Source organism: Mytilus edulis, chromosome 6 (assembly GCF_963676685.1).
Source record: "Mytilus edulis chromosome 6, xbMytEdul2.2, whole genome shotgun sequence".
Taxonomy (NCBI): domain Eukaryota; kingdom Metazoa; phylum Mollusca; class Bivalvia; order Mytilida; family Mytilidae; genus Mytilus; species Mytilus edulis.
This window is the reverse complement of record NC_092349.1, coordinates 17,411,168-17,424,780: the sequence shown is the minus strand read 5'-3', so window position 1 is coordinate 17,424,780 and position 13,613 is coordinate 17,411,168. Positions and strand designations below refer to the sequence as shown.

At 31.5% G+C, this 13,613-nt stretch overlaps 1 protein-coding gene across 1 annotated transcript in view; it reads left to right on the top strand.

The window, feature by feature from the left end:
* Positions 1-260: 260 nt before the first annotated feature.
* Positions 261-13,613, top strand: part of LOC139527258 (lysine-specific demethylase 2B-like) — a 50,485-nt gene continuing 37,132 nt past the window's right edge. The window contains exons 1-4 of the mRNA XM_071322598.1: positions 261-328; positions 8,749-8,887; positions 9,723-9,801; positions 10,138-10,184. Of these exons, the coding sequence (XP_071178699.1) occupies positions 281-328; positions 8,749-8,887; positions 9,723-9,801; positions 10,138-10,184 (313 nt within the window). The 5' untranslated portion in view covers positions 261-280. The remainder of the gene's footprint in view (positions 329-8,748; positions 8,888-9,722; positions 9,802-10,137; positions 10,185-13,613) is intronic.

Sequence of the window (13,613 nt, the reverse complement as noted above, 5' to 3'; positions counted from 1 at the left end):
AAGAACAATTTTTTACAAAAAAGAACAAATCGTTAATAAAAATATTAAATAGGATGGGTCCAAGGATAGAGCCTTGTGGTACCCCTTTAAATATGTCAAGCATACCACTTAAACAAACTAATGATTTCGTTTATATATATACTGTTCAAATTTGTCACAAATTCCTCCATATAGTGAATATAGTTTATTCATATTTTATTATGGGGCCGGATCGACTTGGGCCGAATCGACTTTGGGCCGGTTTGACTTTGGGCCGGAACGACCTGATACCGATGGATTTATGTACCATGTGTACCCACTATTTTGTACTTGGAAAGCGCAACGAAAGGTAAATATTATCTTACACATGTTTTGAATGGATAAAAGCAGATGCTAGTGCTATAATTTACAACCTTTTGACTTTATACCGGCGTACAACATGTCGCAAAATCGGGGTTGCATTTAAGAGGGGGGCAAGGGGGGTCCCAATAACAGCAAAACAGAAAATTGATTTGGCTCATAACAGATAATAAGGAATTAAAATGGACAAAAACAGATAACAGTAAATGAAATATTAAAATAATTCGGTCTTTGACAAATCAGTATTTCTTATTACGGATATAATCCTTTGTAATGCATTCTATTTTCTATGACTATGTTTTTAGTATAATTATTAATTAATGTAGCTAGCTAACGTAACGGTACCCAAATTGCACCGAGTACCCAAATTGCACCGAGTACCCAAATTGCACCTATTAAGCCAAAATAGTAAAAATAATCTTACAAGATTTCCTAGAGACCGTAAACAATTTGTATTTTTATGATTTGAAACTATGCACATCTTTCAACATAGGTAAAACTATTTAGATATGCATAAAACGTTCACAGTATTTATCAACAGGTGAAGTGTTTACTGAAAAAGCAAAATGTACTGAAACGTCGCATGCGACGTCATCAAAACGTCATCTTTTTAAAATGATCAAAAACAATATGTTACAAGTATTCATTTAAAAAAAATTAAAGAGGAAGCATGGACTAATATCCAATTGTTCAAAATATTTGAAGAAATTAAACAAAAGCTCTGTTATTAGAATTTTGACAGTGCGAATTGAAGCATGGATGCAATTTGGGTACTCCTCATTTCAGAATCATGGTTTGGAGGTCAGTTTAGACCAATTTTTCTATGATTTCATATGGATTAAAAATCAAATTGGTGTACCTATGGCACGCGGGAACCACATAAATGAGATAACCACAATTTATCGGGGATAATGATAGATTATCGGTCGACCATTATAGATGTACGGCGTAAAGTATACTTTACGGTTGTAAATGCATTTACGAACTTATCGTCGACAATCTATCATTATCGATCATAAATGCATTAACAGTCGACAATCTATAATAAAGGAACGCGGGAACCACATTATTGGATAATTGCAGTTTAACGGGCGATTCGTAAATGCATTTACGCCCTGTTTTCGATAGCAATTCATATGTACCCAATCACAATAGGTTATCGACAATGCTAATTAATTTTGTCCAATCATATCCATCGATTCAAATGACAACGCGTTTAAGTCAAATTGATCGTCTAGCTAGATCTCAACAACCGGCAATTAATAGTATTTTAGAATACTGTTTATCTGTAAAAATTGAGACGAAATCATATTACATGCAAGTTTACAGTTATTAATTATTATACTTATAATAATTTTACCGTGACAAAGTTAATAAGTTATAACTGGTACTAATTTCATATACATGGCAAGTCGTTGTAGAATAATTTACTTTCTAATTTCTATATTAATGCATCATTTATCATTTTTAATATATAACAAAATATTTTTTTTTATATCAAATATTTTATATTAAAAAATCGTGCATTTTTTTTTATCATTAACAGAGACACACATATATATAATATATATGTACCGTGACATATATTGTTTTTCCGGATTGAATACCATAGTATTGCCCAGTGCTTCTGTTTAAATAAAGTAATTTGTTTAGTTGTAAAAACAATTACCAAGTGATAATCCATTTAGAACTTCTCCTCCAGCTTAATTTCAGGTGATTAATTGGAGGGCAATAAATTGCGCAATCGCACACCTGTAAATCCAGTCACAACTCGGGCTACAGAACTAATTATTGGAAAATCGGACACATATAATTTTACTGTGTAATTAAGAAGCAAACCTTAGCAAATAAATGCGGTACAGAAAAATTTTTTGCAATATCAACTGATCATTACCAGATTTTAATTTTTAAATTAAAAGAAATGCCGAGAAAGTAGCTTTTTATTAATTTATTTGGTGTATATAATAACCATAAATCCACTTATTCATGGTATGGCATCAATATTTCTGACCTGACACTACGTACTTTATATTGCTTAATTCTATAGAATTTAATATGCAATGTTTCGGGTTCTTTCAGGAATATTCCAAGGTAAACCCTCATCAGAGGCCGACAAATACTGTCTAGTGAATATCTAATTGTACATAATTAAATAAAGTTTATCAAGAGAAACAAAAAAGAATCATATAGACGGTGAAACATTTGTAAAAGAAAGTAAGCCTCACAGGCAGACAGCTTAATCTGAAAGAATCAAAATATTTTAATTTGGCAGAACTATAACCAATGAATATCTATAGACAGAATATATTCAGAAACACATTTTGTACATGTTGCTATTGTTTCTAATAGTTCTCGCAATTTGTAAAGGAATAGACAACTTTCGAGTTCGATGCATTTCCGTCAAAAACTCTGGTTTTAGTGAACGTCATTTGTGCGTTTAGGGGCGTCGTCACTTCCATTCCAATGTTGAGCGAGTGGTTGGAAAACTATAATTCTATGTTGTACGAATTATACGACAAATATCCTATTGTCATAGCAGGTACTTGAAGTTTATCATATAGTCATAGCAGTTACTTGAAAGATATCCTATTGCCAAAGCATGTACTTGATGAATATCCTATAGTCGTAGCAGTTACTTGATGGATATCATATTGGCAAAGCATGTACTTGATGAATATTATATTGTCAAAGCAGTTACTTGATGAATATCCTATAGTCAAAGCAGTTCATGATGAATATCCTATTGCTATATCATGTACTTGATAAATATCATATACTAACTCAAAGCAGGTACTTGTTGAATATCAAATTGTCATAGGAGTTACTTGACGAATATCATATAGGCAAAGCAGTTACTTGTTGATTATCATATAGTCATAACAGGTTCTTTTTGAATGTTCTATCGTCATAGCAATTGCTTGATGAATATCCTGCAATCATTGCAGTTACTTAATGAATATCCTATTGTGATAGCAGTTTCACAAGAAATATAATATTGTCATAGCAGGTACTTTATGAATATCCTATTGTCAAAGTAGGTACTTGATGAATATCGTAGTGTCATAGCAGTTTAATGACGAATATTCTATAGTAACCTATAGTCATAGCAGACACTTGATGAATAACCTATAGTCATAGCATGTACTTAATAAGTAACCTTTAATCATAACAATTACTTTGATTTAAATCATATAGTAGAAACAGTTACTTGATGAATATCATGAATATTCTTTAGTCAAAGCAGTTACGTGAAGAATAACCTACAATCATAGCAGTCACTTGATTAATATCCTATAGTCATAGCACTCTGTGTTTTTTGGTTTGTTAGATGTATTTTTGTTTGTACCCAACTGATGATATAAGCTTTTTTCCACTAAATTTAATAGTTTATTCTTATGTTGTACTGTTTTATCACTGTCACAGGATATTAGGAGGGTTAGTGTCTTCGAATAAGTTTTAACCCACCACATTCTATATGTGCCTGTCCCAAGTCAGGATCCATTCAGTGGTTGTCGTTTGTTGCTGTAAAACATATTTGTTTTCATGATTCCGTGCATAAATTGTTTTTACATTTGTCATTTTGGGGCCTTTTATAGCTATGCGGGATGGACTTTGCTCCTTATTGAAGGCCATATGGTAACATACAGTTGTTAATTTCTGTGTCATTTGGTCTATTTTGGAGTTGAATCATTGGCGATCATACTACATCTTCTTAATTTTTTTTATGAAAGTCTGGTTCTTCTTTTTAGTTATCGAAGAGTCATGCACAAACAACGGGAATATTGGAAAATAACCTTTAATACTTATTTTTTTTTAATTCATTTTTGAAGAATGTAAATGAATTTTCCTTTTTTCTAAATTGCACTCATTAATTCTATATCTATTTAAAAATTTACTGAGAAAAAAGTAATCAAAATTACGGTATATAGCTCTTAGGCAGATTTGAATTTCGGGGGAGGGGGCAAGGATTTTTTTTTCTGGACAAACTTTTTTTTGGCGAAAAGACGAAAACAATTTTTTTCTTTCAATTTTAGAATTACATATAGTTGCAGCCGAGGATAAAACAAACACTTTTTTTTCTCAGGGTCAAAAACAAATATTTTTTTTCTCCAAAACCTGGAAACAAACTTTTTTCCCAAAAAAAATCCATAGCACCCCCCCCCCCCCCCCCCCCCTCCCCCCAAAAAAAAAATCAAATGCTACATATTAAAATAGGTCATTTCTATAATTGTAAAAATACTTTATCTGAGTTATCTCCACTAATTTGGCAAAGCTGAAAACAAATTACAGCCGTAAAAATGAGAAAACACATACCAACAATCGATCAAATGTTGCTTTAAAAATGAATTAAACAATACAAGCCACAATTGTATTCAAGACAGCAAGTCTGTTGTCTGTTTTTATAGTAAACATTTACTGAATTTGTTTTTGTTCACTGAGAATATATTCCTAAGACGAGCTCAAGTATGTCAATTAATTCATAGGGCATCATGTGATAGTTGAAATTACCCAGTGCAATCATTTTGTGTCCAACTGTGTCTTTAAAACATATCAAATGTTGTATCCACTGTCTGCTGTTCTGTAGTCTGTTAGGTCGCGTTTTTTTTTTTAAACTTTAGCCTCCCACTTCGGCAATACCAAATCATAGAGGGGGAGGGCGGTTACCCGGGACAAACTTTTTTTTTGTCAATTCATTAAAAAAAAAATCGTTATAAGTAACAACTTTCTGTATTCTAAGATCTGCTATGACATCACAACATTGAATTCACCAAGGTACACTTAAGCTTTTATCTATAGATGTCTTATTAAAAATAATAATCACGGAATCTTAAAGTATTTTCTATGTTAAACATATATAATGTCTGAGATATTTTCTTATGCAAATAAGTTTAAAATTTTCATTTTTTTTTAAGATAATAGAGTAATCAGATATGTAATTTGACCCATATATTGCGGTTCATCGATTTTCGGTAAAATCAAAGAAAAACCGGCAAGATTAACATTGTTAAATACTTCATTTATTTGTTATTCTGTTTATTTTATTATTTTGAGTTTATGCATTAAATATCAATTTCTAACATAACATGATTTTTTTTTACATTTAATAGTACTCCTTCTTGTCAAGAGTGTCATATTATAAGTTTTTAGTGCACTTAGGAGTCCTAATCAGTGTTAAGACACACTAACTTCATAAAATATTATTATATGAAATGATATATAGATTTCTGAACAAAAGAACAACCCAAATAATTACACACAAAAAAAGAACCATAGAGCATAAATCTTTAAAGATTTCTTGTTTATGAATGTTGAAAATTTGTTTCTTACTGTTAAACAGTCTCGAATTAATTTATTGATTATAAAATTCTTAAAAAAAACACTTGTTCCCTGTTATGTCAACGTTTATTGGGGCCAGTTGTTATAGAAATTTAACTTCTGACACCTCTTAGCAATATTACAGGTAAACATGTGATCATCTAGCCACCTGTAATATGCATTTACCTGTAAAAATCAAACCTTTTAGAGAAAAAATACAAATATACATGTATATGATAATAAAAGGTATTTTACTTTGTAAACGATAGAGAAAACAAAACTTTATTTATGTGTGGAACTTTTAAATTTTACAAGAAGCTTCAATATTCGAGGATTGAAAATTGGAAACTATGTTCCTCTTGTGTCCATTCTGTTGCACGAATAGTCCGATGCACTTTACCATCATAGTTAATACAAGGATGTGAAGTCCGAAATTTATTTTTTAAAACACCTGTTGAACATGTTTTAGAAAGGGTAACTTTTACTTTAAGGAATTAACTTCAAGGAATTAACTTCCAAAGAAAAAAGTTGACCGCCAATCAAAATCGATTTTACAATTAGCTAGCATTTCCGGTTTTATCTAAAATTATCGAATTTACGACTTGTGTTTTAATTCACTTGGTCGAGGTTAACTATCATTGTCGAAACAATTCACCTTGTCGACTGTAAATGCATTATCAAAGAAGTAACTATCATTGTCTGCGCGCGAGTCACATTAATTAGACCATCTATGATGGTCGACCGTAAAGTATACTTTACGCCGTACATCTATAATGGTCGACCGATAATCTATCATTGTCGCCGATAAACTGTGATTATCTATTAATGTGCTTTACGCGTTCCATATTATGTACCTATATAATAAAGAAGGATATAGTCACGGCTACAAAATAAACACAGACTGGAAATTTTTGTCTTTATCATAAAAAAACGTAGGTGAAAAAACTGTCAAAGTAGGTGCAATTTGGGTACCGTCACGTTATATATAGAATGTGTTTAAATTACTACTCAATATATTATAATATTTTTTATACGCTCGTTTACGGAACGTATTATGGTATACTGTTGTCAACATGTCGGACATTAACTCAAAAACTCTTTAAACAATTTGCATTAAACTTTGGGAAATTGTTAATATCTATTGACGTGAGCTCTCTTTTTTTTCCTTTTTTTTTATATAAATTTTAGATTTTAAGTTTCTGGCTAATGGGTTTTTATTCAATGAAATTGGTGGTTTTTTCAGTTTTCTGATAATTATCTCAAAAAGGCTTTCACAAAGCATGGAATTTTGGTGAATTGTTTATATCAATTAACATGAGGTCACTTTCAATTTTTATAAATTTTAGATTTTACGTTTCCGAGTTAACGGGTTTTATTAAATAAAAAGGGGGGATTTTTCCAGTTTTCAGACATTAACACAAAAATGTTCTCAGCAGTTCTCATGAAACTTTGCTGAAATGTTTATATCCATTGTTGTAAACTCCCTTTCGATTTTTATTAATTTTAGATTTTATGTTATTGAGTAAAGGGATTTAATTCATTAGAAAAAGGTGGTATTTTCTAGTTTTCAAAAATAACTAAAAAATGCTTTCAGCAGTTCTCATGAAACATTGGTGTATTGTTTATATATATTGACTGAAGCTCCCTTTGTTGCTAATGAAAAAATGACCTAAAAGAGTTTGAATATTCTGACTTTTTCAAAATGACCATTTAATGAGGTGTGTGAATTTTTCTTAATAAGACTATGAGGCAAAGTGGTATATAGGGTAGCAAAATCAAAAGCACCAATTATGAGCATGCAATTTATCAAGTACTTCGAACGAATTTTGACACTCCAAAAGCAATTTATTCCACTATTTTCAAAGGCCTTATTTGAACAATTTTTTATCAGCTGAGGTTTTATAAAAATCTTCTCCTCTGAAACTACTGGGCCAAATTAAACCAAACTTGGCCACAATCATCATTGGGGTATCTAGTTTAAAAAATGTGTGGCGTGACCCGGCCAACCAACCAAGATGGCCGCCATGGCTAAAAATAGAACATAGGGGTAAAATGGGGTTTTTGGCTTATAACTCAAAAACCAAAGCATTTAGAGCAAATCTGACACAGGTAAAATTGTTTATCAGGTCAAGATCTATCTAAAAGATTTTTAAAGCAAAACATTGACTCTACACATGAGCTCAGCATACAACTTTTGTTTTACAGAGAGTTGAAGAAAGTTTTTCAGAATTGTCTTTTATGTATTTATCCTTCTATGACAGAGTTGAAAACTTGACATCTGAAGATCTGTTTAGAGGAGCATGAAGATCACTCAGGTTGTCAATCGTAATCTTAAATGATATTTTTCTCTTTTTGTCAGAGAACTAGAAATCTGAAGAGTTAGGAGATTTTCAACAGTAATCTTTAATAATACAAGTACACACCCGTGATATCGTGGGTCCATGACTGAATTAAAGTATATAACTATGCCTAAGCCTTATTTTAGTAATTGGTATTGTCATCTGATAAAGTCATGTCGATTATAAGATACACAGTTTTCTCTGCTTTCAAATCTTTCTGTTTGAAACCGTCGATCTGGAACTTATCAATTATTGGAAATATTAAATTATTTGGAAAACAAAAGGTCCAGGCTATCTAGGAATGGGGTATTTTTTAATCAACAGCATTGTCCTATATTAGTTATCTTAGAAAGTCTTGCTGATTGCTGAATAAAGTACAATAGGGAACAATTTGACAATGATTGAATTTAGTAGTGTCAGCCCTTTGATTATGACCCGTGTATATAGCAAAATCCTAAATACACTGTTTGGTGGTGCGCCTGTCAAATGCGGAACGTACAGATAAGGTAATAGCTAACAGGTGAATATACTATTGGTGTTTGTATCGGATTAGACCCGGAACTTGTTAATTATTGGCAATATTAATTATGTGGAAAACAAAAGGGTCTGGAGTGGTGTAATTTTTAATCTACACCATTGTCCTATATTAGTTATATATAGAGTTGAATTCTTTGATTTGTCATTTTTACCCGATGACGGCTGACAAATTGGACCTCGTAATTTTAGTATTATAGATATTTTTCTCTTTTTCCAGAGAGTGAAAGAAAAGAAGATTTATTCAGAGGAAGGTATTGACGATGATGAAATTGAAGGGAAAAGAACATACAGTGTGGAGGAAAAACTTAAATCCACAAAATACAACAAAGAATTTGTCAAAATATTGAAAGGGGAAGGTTAGTATACTGTATATGGAAAACAAAGTATGTACAAGGGGAGGTAACTCTCATTGCAATCAAGTGTTCATGTCTTGTTCTTGAGTTGTAGGCAGGTGCAAACAATAGCAATTGGGTTTAATATTTTAATGGTACCAAACATTCACCCTTATCTGAAATAATAGACTAAGTGTAGCATTACAACATAGAAAGACACATTATGAAATATCAATTGAAATGGCTTAACTCAATTAAAAGACATATTAAGGAGATGCTATGTTCGATCTTGATAACAATCAATTATTCCGTTACACTGACAACAAAGTACCCTTTGCCAAAATTTATTTGTTGTCAATAAAAAGTACAAAAAAAAATGTTTTTTATTTCAGAAGAGGGGTTTGTAAACCATGCATAAACAGCGAGAATTAGAAATTAAATCCATAAAATGAAACAAAAAATATGTTAAAATTCAGACAATCAAAGTTTAGAATTATCAATGTGGATAACAAATTTAATTCACATCCTTGCAAATACATTAACAAGTCCAACAAATAATATTTCAATTTGGTTGTGGCGAGCCCTAAATGGGTATACAACCTAGGTTAGTTATTTTCAAATTATTCAAATACTGTGGATATCAAATTAAATCCATTAAAAATATAAAGAATCAAATTGTGAAATGAGCAACAAGGTATGTAAACAATGGGAATAAATGGAAAACAAATAGCCTCAAAAATGAAAGTTAGGCTTGTTGTTTTGTAAATGAAATGCAAAATGTTGGAAACTAATATAGATACAGTGAACAGATAAGTATAAACTAAAGAGGTAGGTGGATGCAATCTATCTTATTTTTCAGATTTTACTGTAAAGTATCTACAAGAACATGGGTTAGAGACACCAATTGTTTTCCATGAGAAGAGTGGTCTAGGTTTACGGTGGGTATAAATTCACACATATAAATAGATATTGTGTAGATATGCATATTCATAGGACAAAGATAAACATCAGTGGCATATACAGGGGGGTTCCAGAGGTTGGATACCCCCTATTTTTGGGACGATCAATTCATTTGAATGGGGACATGTGGTTGGAACGCCCGCCTTTGTCCTTGGTTGGGAACGCCCCTTATTAAAATGGCTGGATCCACCCCTGAACATTACAGGTCAATCAGGTTTTTAATGTCTTCAATCGCAATTTTTGTGAAACCGACTTCTGACATTAAAATTTGACATTAGATTACACATTTGTCATTGTATATTTTGTATTTCCAGGGTACCTAGTGAGAACTTTAAAGTCAGTGATGTCAAACAGTGTGTGGGTATGTAATCTATTCCTTCATGTAAAAAGAAAATGATGAATTTTTTGCCTGTGCAAATATTGTACAGAGTTTCCGCTGGCGGTCGCCATTTTCGCAATTTGCGAAAAAATAATAATTGTGGCGATTAAAATTCGTCATTGGCGAAAGAAATATATATAACGATTTATTTTCAACCATCTTGTTTGATTACTTTTTTCGGATTTCTCGGTCTTTACCTGGTCAGACAATACTCGGAATTCACCTTGAACTCGTTAAGATTTTGACAGAAAATCAATAATCAGCTGATTGCATTTGATGCCTATTGACATCAAAGGACTAATTAATAAATAAAGGTTTTGATTGTAATGACAAATGATATGGTTGAATGGCGTTCGTTACATGTCACTTAAAGGATCAATTAACCACTTTGCGACGCAAGTGTTTGAAGCAAAATTTTGACGACTCCTCTCCTTCTTTTAATGATAGTCCTGAAAAGAAAACTTGCTATGAAGAAAAATGTTCAAAAGCAAAAAAGGTCTTTAAAGCTTTATCATTTAACTTTGATATCGATAATTGATTTGAGTGGGTAGTTTAAAGTCGTTTCAGTGACAAACCTGTTTAAAGCATAGTTTTACTTACACATGTATTTACGATGGTCTAGAAAAGAAAACTGTCGTTATGAAGAAATCTATTCAAAAGTTTGGGAACAACCACTCGAATGAAAATAACCCTTCAATGTTATGACTACACCTTACATGAGGGATCAATTTTCAAATGATAAAAAACCTGTTGTTTTGTTTAAAAAAAAAACACTTCTTATTACAAAAGGACACATGTTATTATTTTTTTTAAAACGTTCCCAAAGAACTGTGACATCTTTCAGGTAACCAAGATTTTTTTATATTCCAGGATTTATACCTTCTTTAATTTCAAAAGTAAGTGGCCTCCTTCTTTTAAACTTGTTCAAAATATAATCAATTTTCGCTATACAGTTCTTTTTTTTATAAGGTAAATGTTTAGTATTTATTTATTACAATACTGGCTGTAAGAATAGTTTTAGAGAATAATCTTAGACAGCAATGGGGCAAAGTAATCTTATTTAGGTTTTTGAGGGGGGAATTCAAAAGAAAGATATATTTGTGTCACATGGCGAAAAAAATAATTGACAAAGGGGAAACCCTGATTGTAGTTTCATTTTTAGCTCACCTGGCCTAAAAGGCCATGTGAGCTTTTCTCATCACTTGGCGTCCGTCGTCGTCGTTGTCGTCGTCGTCGTCTGTCGTCGTTAACAATTTTTCAAACATCTTCTCCTCTGAAACTACTGAATGGATTTGAATGAAACTTAGCATGATTGTTCCTTAGAGTATCCTGCACAAAGTGTGTGCTTCGATTTTTGATCCGTCAAAAAACATGGCCGCCGTTACTTAAAATAGAACATAGGGGTCAAATGCAGTTTTTGGCTTATATCACAAAAACGAAAGCATTTAGAGCAAATCTGACGATGGGTAAAAATGTTCATTAGGTCAAGATCTATCAGCCCTGAAATTTTCAGATGAATCAAACAAACCATTGTTGGGTTGCTGCCACTTAATTGGTAATTTTAAGGAAATTTTGCAGTTTTTGGTCATTATCTTGAATATTATTATAGATAAAGATAAACTGTAAACAGCAAAAATGATCAGCAAAGTAAGATCTACAAATAAGTCAAAATGACCAAAATTGTCAATTGACCCCTTAAGGGGTTATTGTCCTTTAATGACAATTTTTCACAATTTGTTCATCATATTTGCTAACTTTAAAAAATCTTCACCTCTGAAACTGCTGAATGGATTTGGATGAAACTTAGCATGATTGTTCCTTAGATTATCCTGCACAAAGTGTGTGCTTCGATTTTTGATCCGTCAAAAAACATGGCCGCCGTTGCTTAAAATAGAACATAGGGGTCAAATGCAGTTTTTGGCTTATATCTCAAAAACGAAAGCATTTAGAGCAAATCTGACATGGGGTAAAAATGTTCATTAGGTCAAGATCTATCAGCCCTGAAATTTTCAGATGAATCAAACAAACCATTGTTGGGTTGCTGCCACTTAATTGGTAATTTTAAGGAAATTTTGCAGTTTTTGGTCATTATCTTGAATATTATTATAGATACAGATAAACTGTTAATAACAAAAATGTTAAGCAAAGTAAGATCTACAAATAAGTCAATTTGACCAAAATTGTCAATTGACCTCTTAAGGAGTTATTGCCCTTTAAAGACTTTTTTCACAATTTGTTCATCATGTTGACTTACTTTAAAAAATCTTCTCCTTTGAAACTGCTGTATCAATTTCAGCCAAACTTCAAACAAGCTAAATGAGTTTTAGAGTTTCAGAGTATCTAGTATAAATTTTATATTTCATTTCCTTGTATGTCAAGAAACATAGCTCCTATGGCTAAAATAGAACATAGGAGAAAATGATTTTTTTTTTGCTTTTGAAGAAAATAGGACGATTCAAAGAACATTTAAATAAATTGAAAAGCCAAAATAATCATTGATGAGAGATTAAACCAAAAAAATTCAGGTGAGCGATTCAGGCTCTTGAGAGCCTCTTGTTTTACAATTCATATGTTACTGTTTGATTAAACAGTAATTGAGAATAAAGCCCTTGTAACGTTGTATTGAAATGAAACTACAATGTATAGAAAGTATAAAAAAATAATACTGAAATGCAAGGCAAACTCAAAAAGGGGAACACCATAAAAACTGACAACAATTGAACGCTATCAATTACCGGCAGAAGTGAAAAACAACTGCCATATTCCTGACTTGGTACAGGCATTTTCCAAAGAAAATGGTAAGTAAAACCTAGTTTTATAGCTAGCTAAACTTCCCCAAATGTATGACAGATGTTTATAGTTCTATGACAGGACAATCAATCATCAATCAAAAAAAAAAAATTCTTGAAAAAACAGGATCTGTAATCTGGTATTTAGCAACCCCCAAGTAAAATTCTTCAATGTAAATTTAGTTGTCATGAAGTCTTAAAAACTGTCTTTTCTTTGTTAAAGCTGAAAATTTATCAGAGTTATCTACCTTATGACTGAAACAAATATTTGGTCCTGAAGTGGACAAACCTTACAGACCAGCTTAACGTTTATTTTCATCTTAAACTGATATTTTGTGTAAAATAAAAATAAAAGTATATATATATTTAAATTTATACACTATTGATTGAGAAAAATGTACTTTTAAACTCGCACCAGATCTTTACTTTGAAAAAGTAAAAAACACTGAGATATGTTTTACCTGTATAACTTGTAAACAATTGTTGAAGCTGCTGAAGCACTGCACATTTATAGATAAAATTTAGGTTTAACTTAACAAAAAGATAATTTACGAGAAAGATAGCAGTCAAGGGACTTATTGAAATAAGTGATTTTTAAATCACTTATTTAAGTAGCAAATTT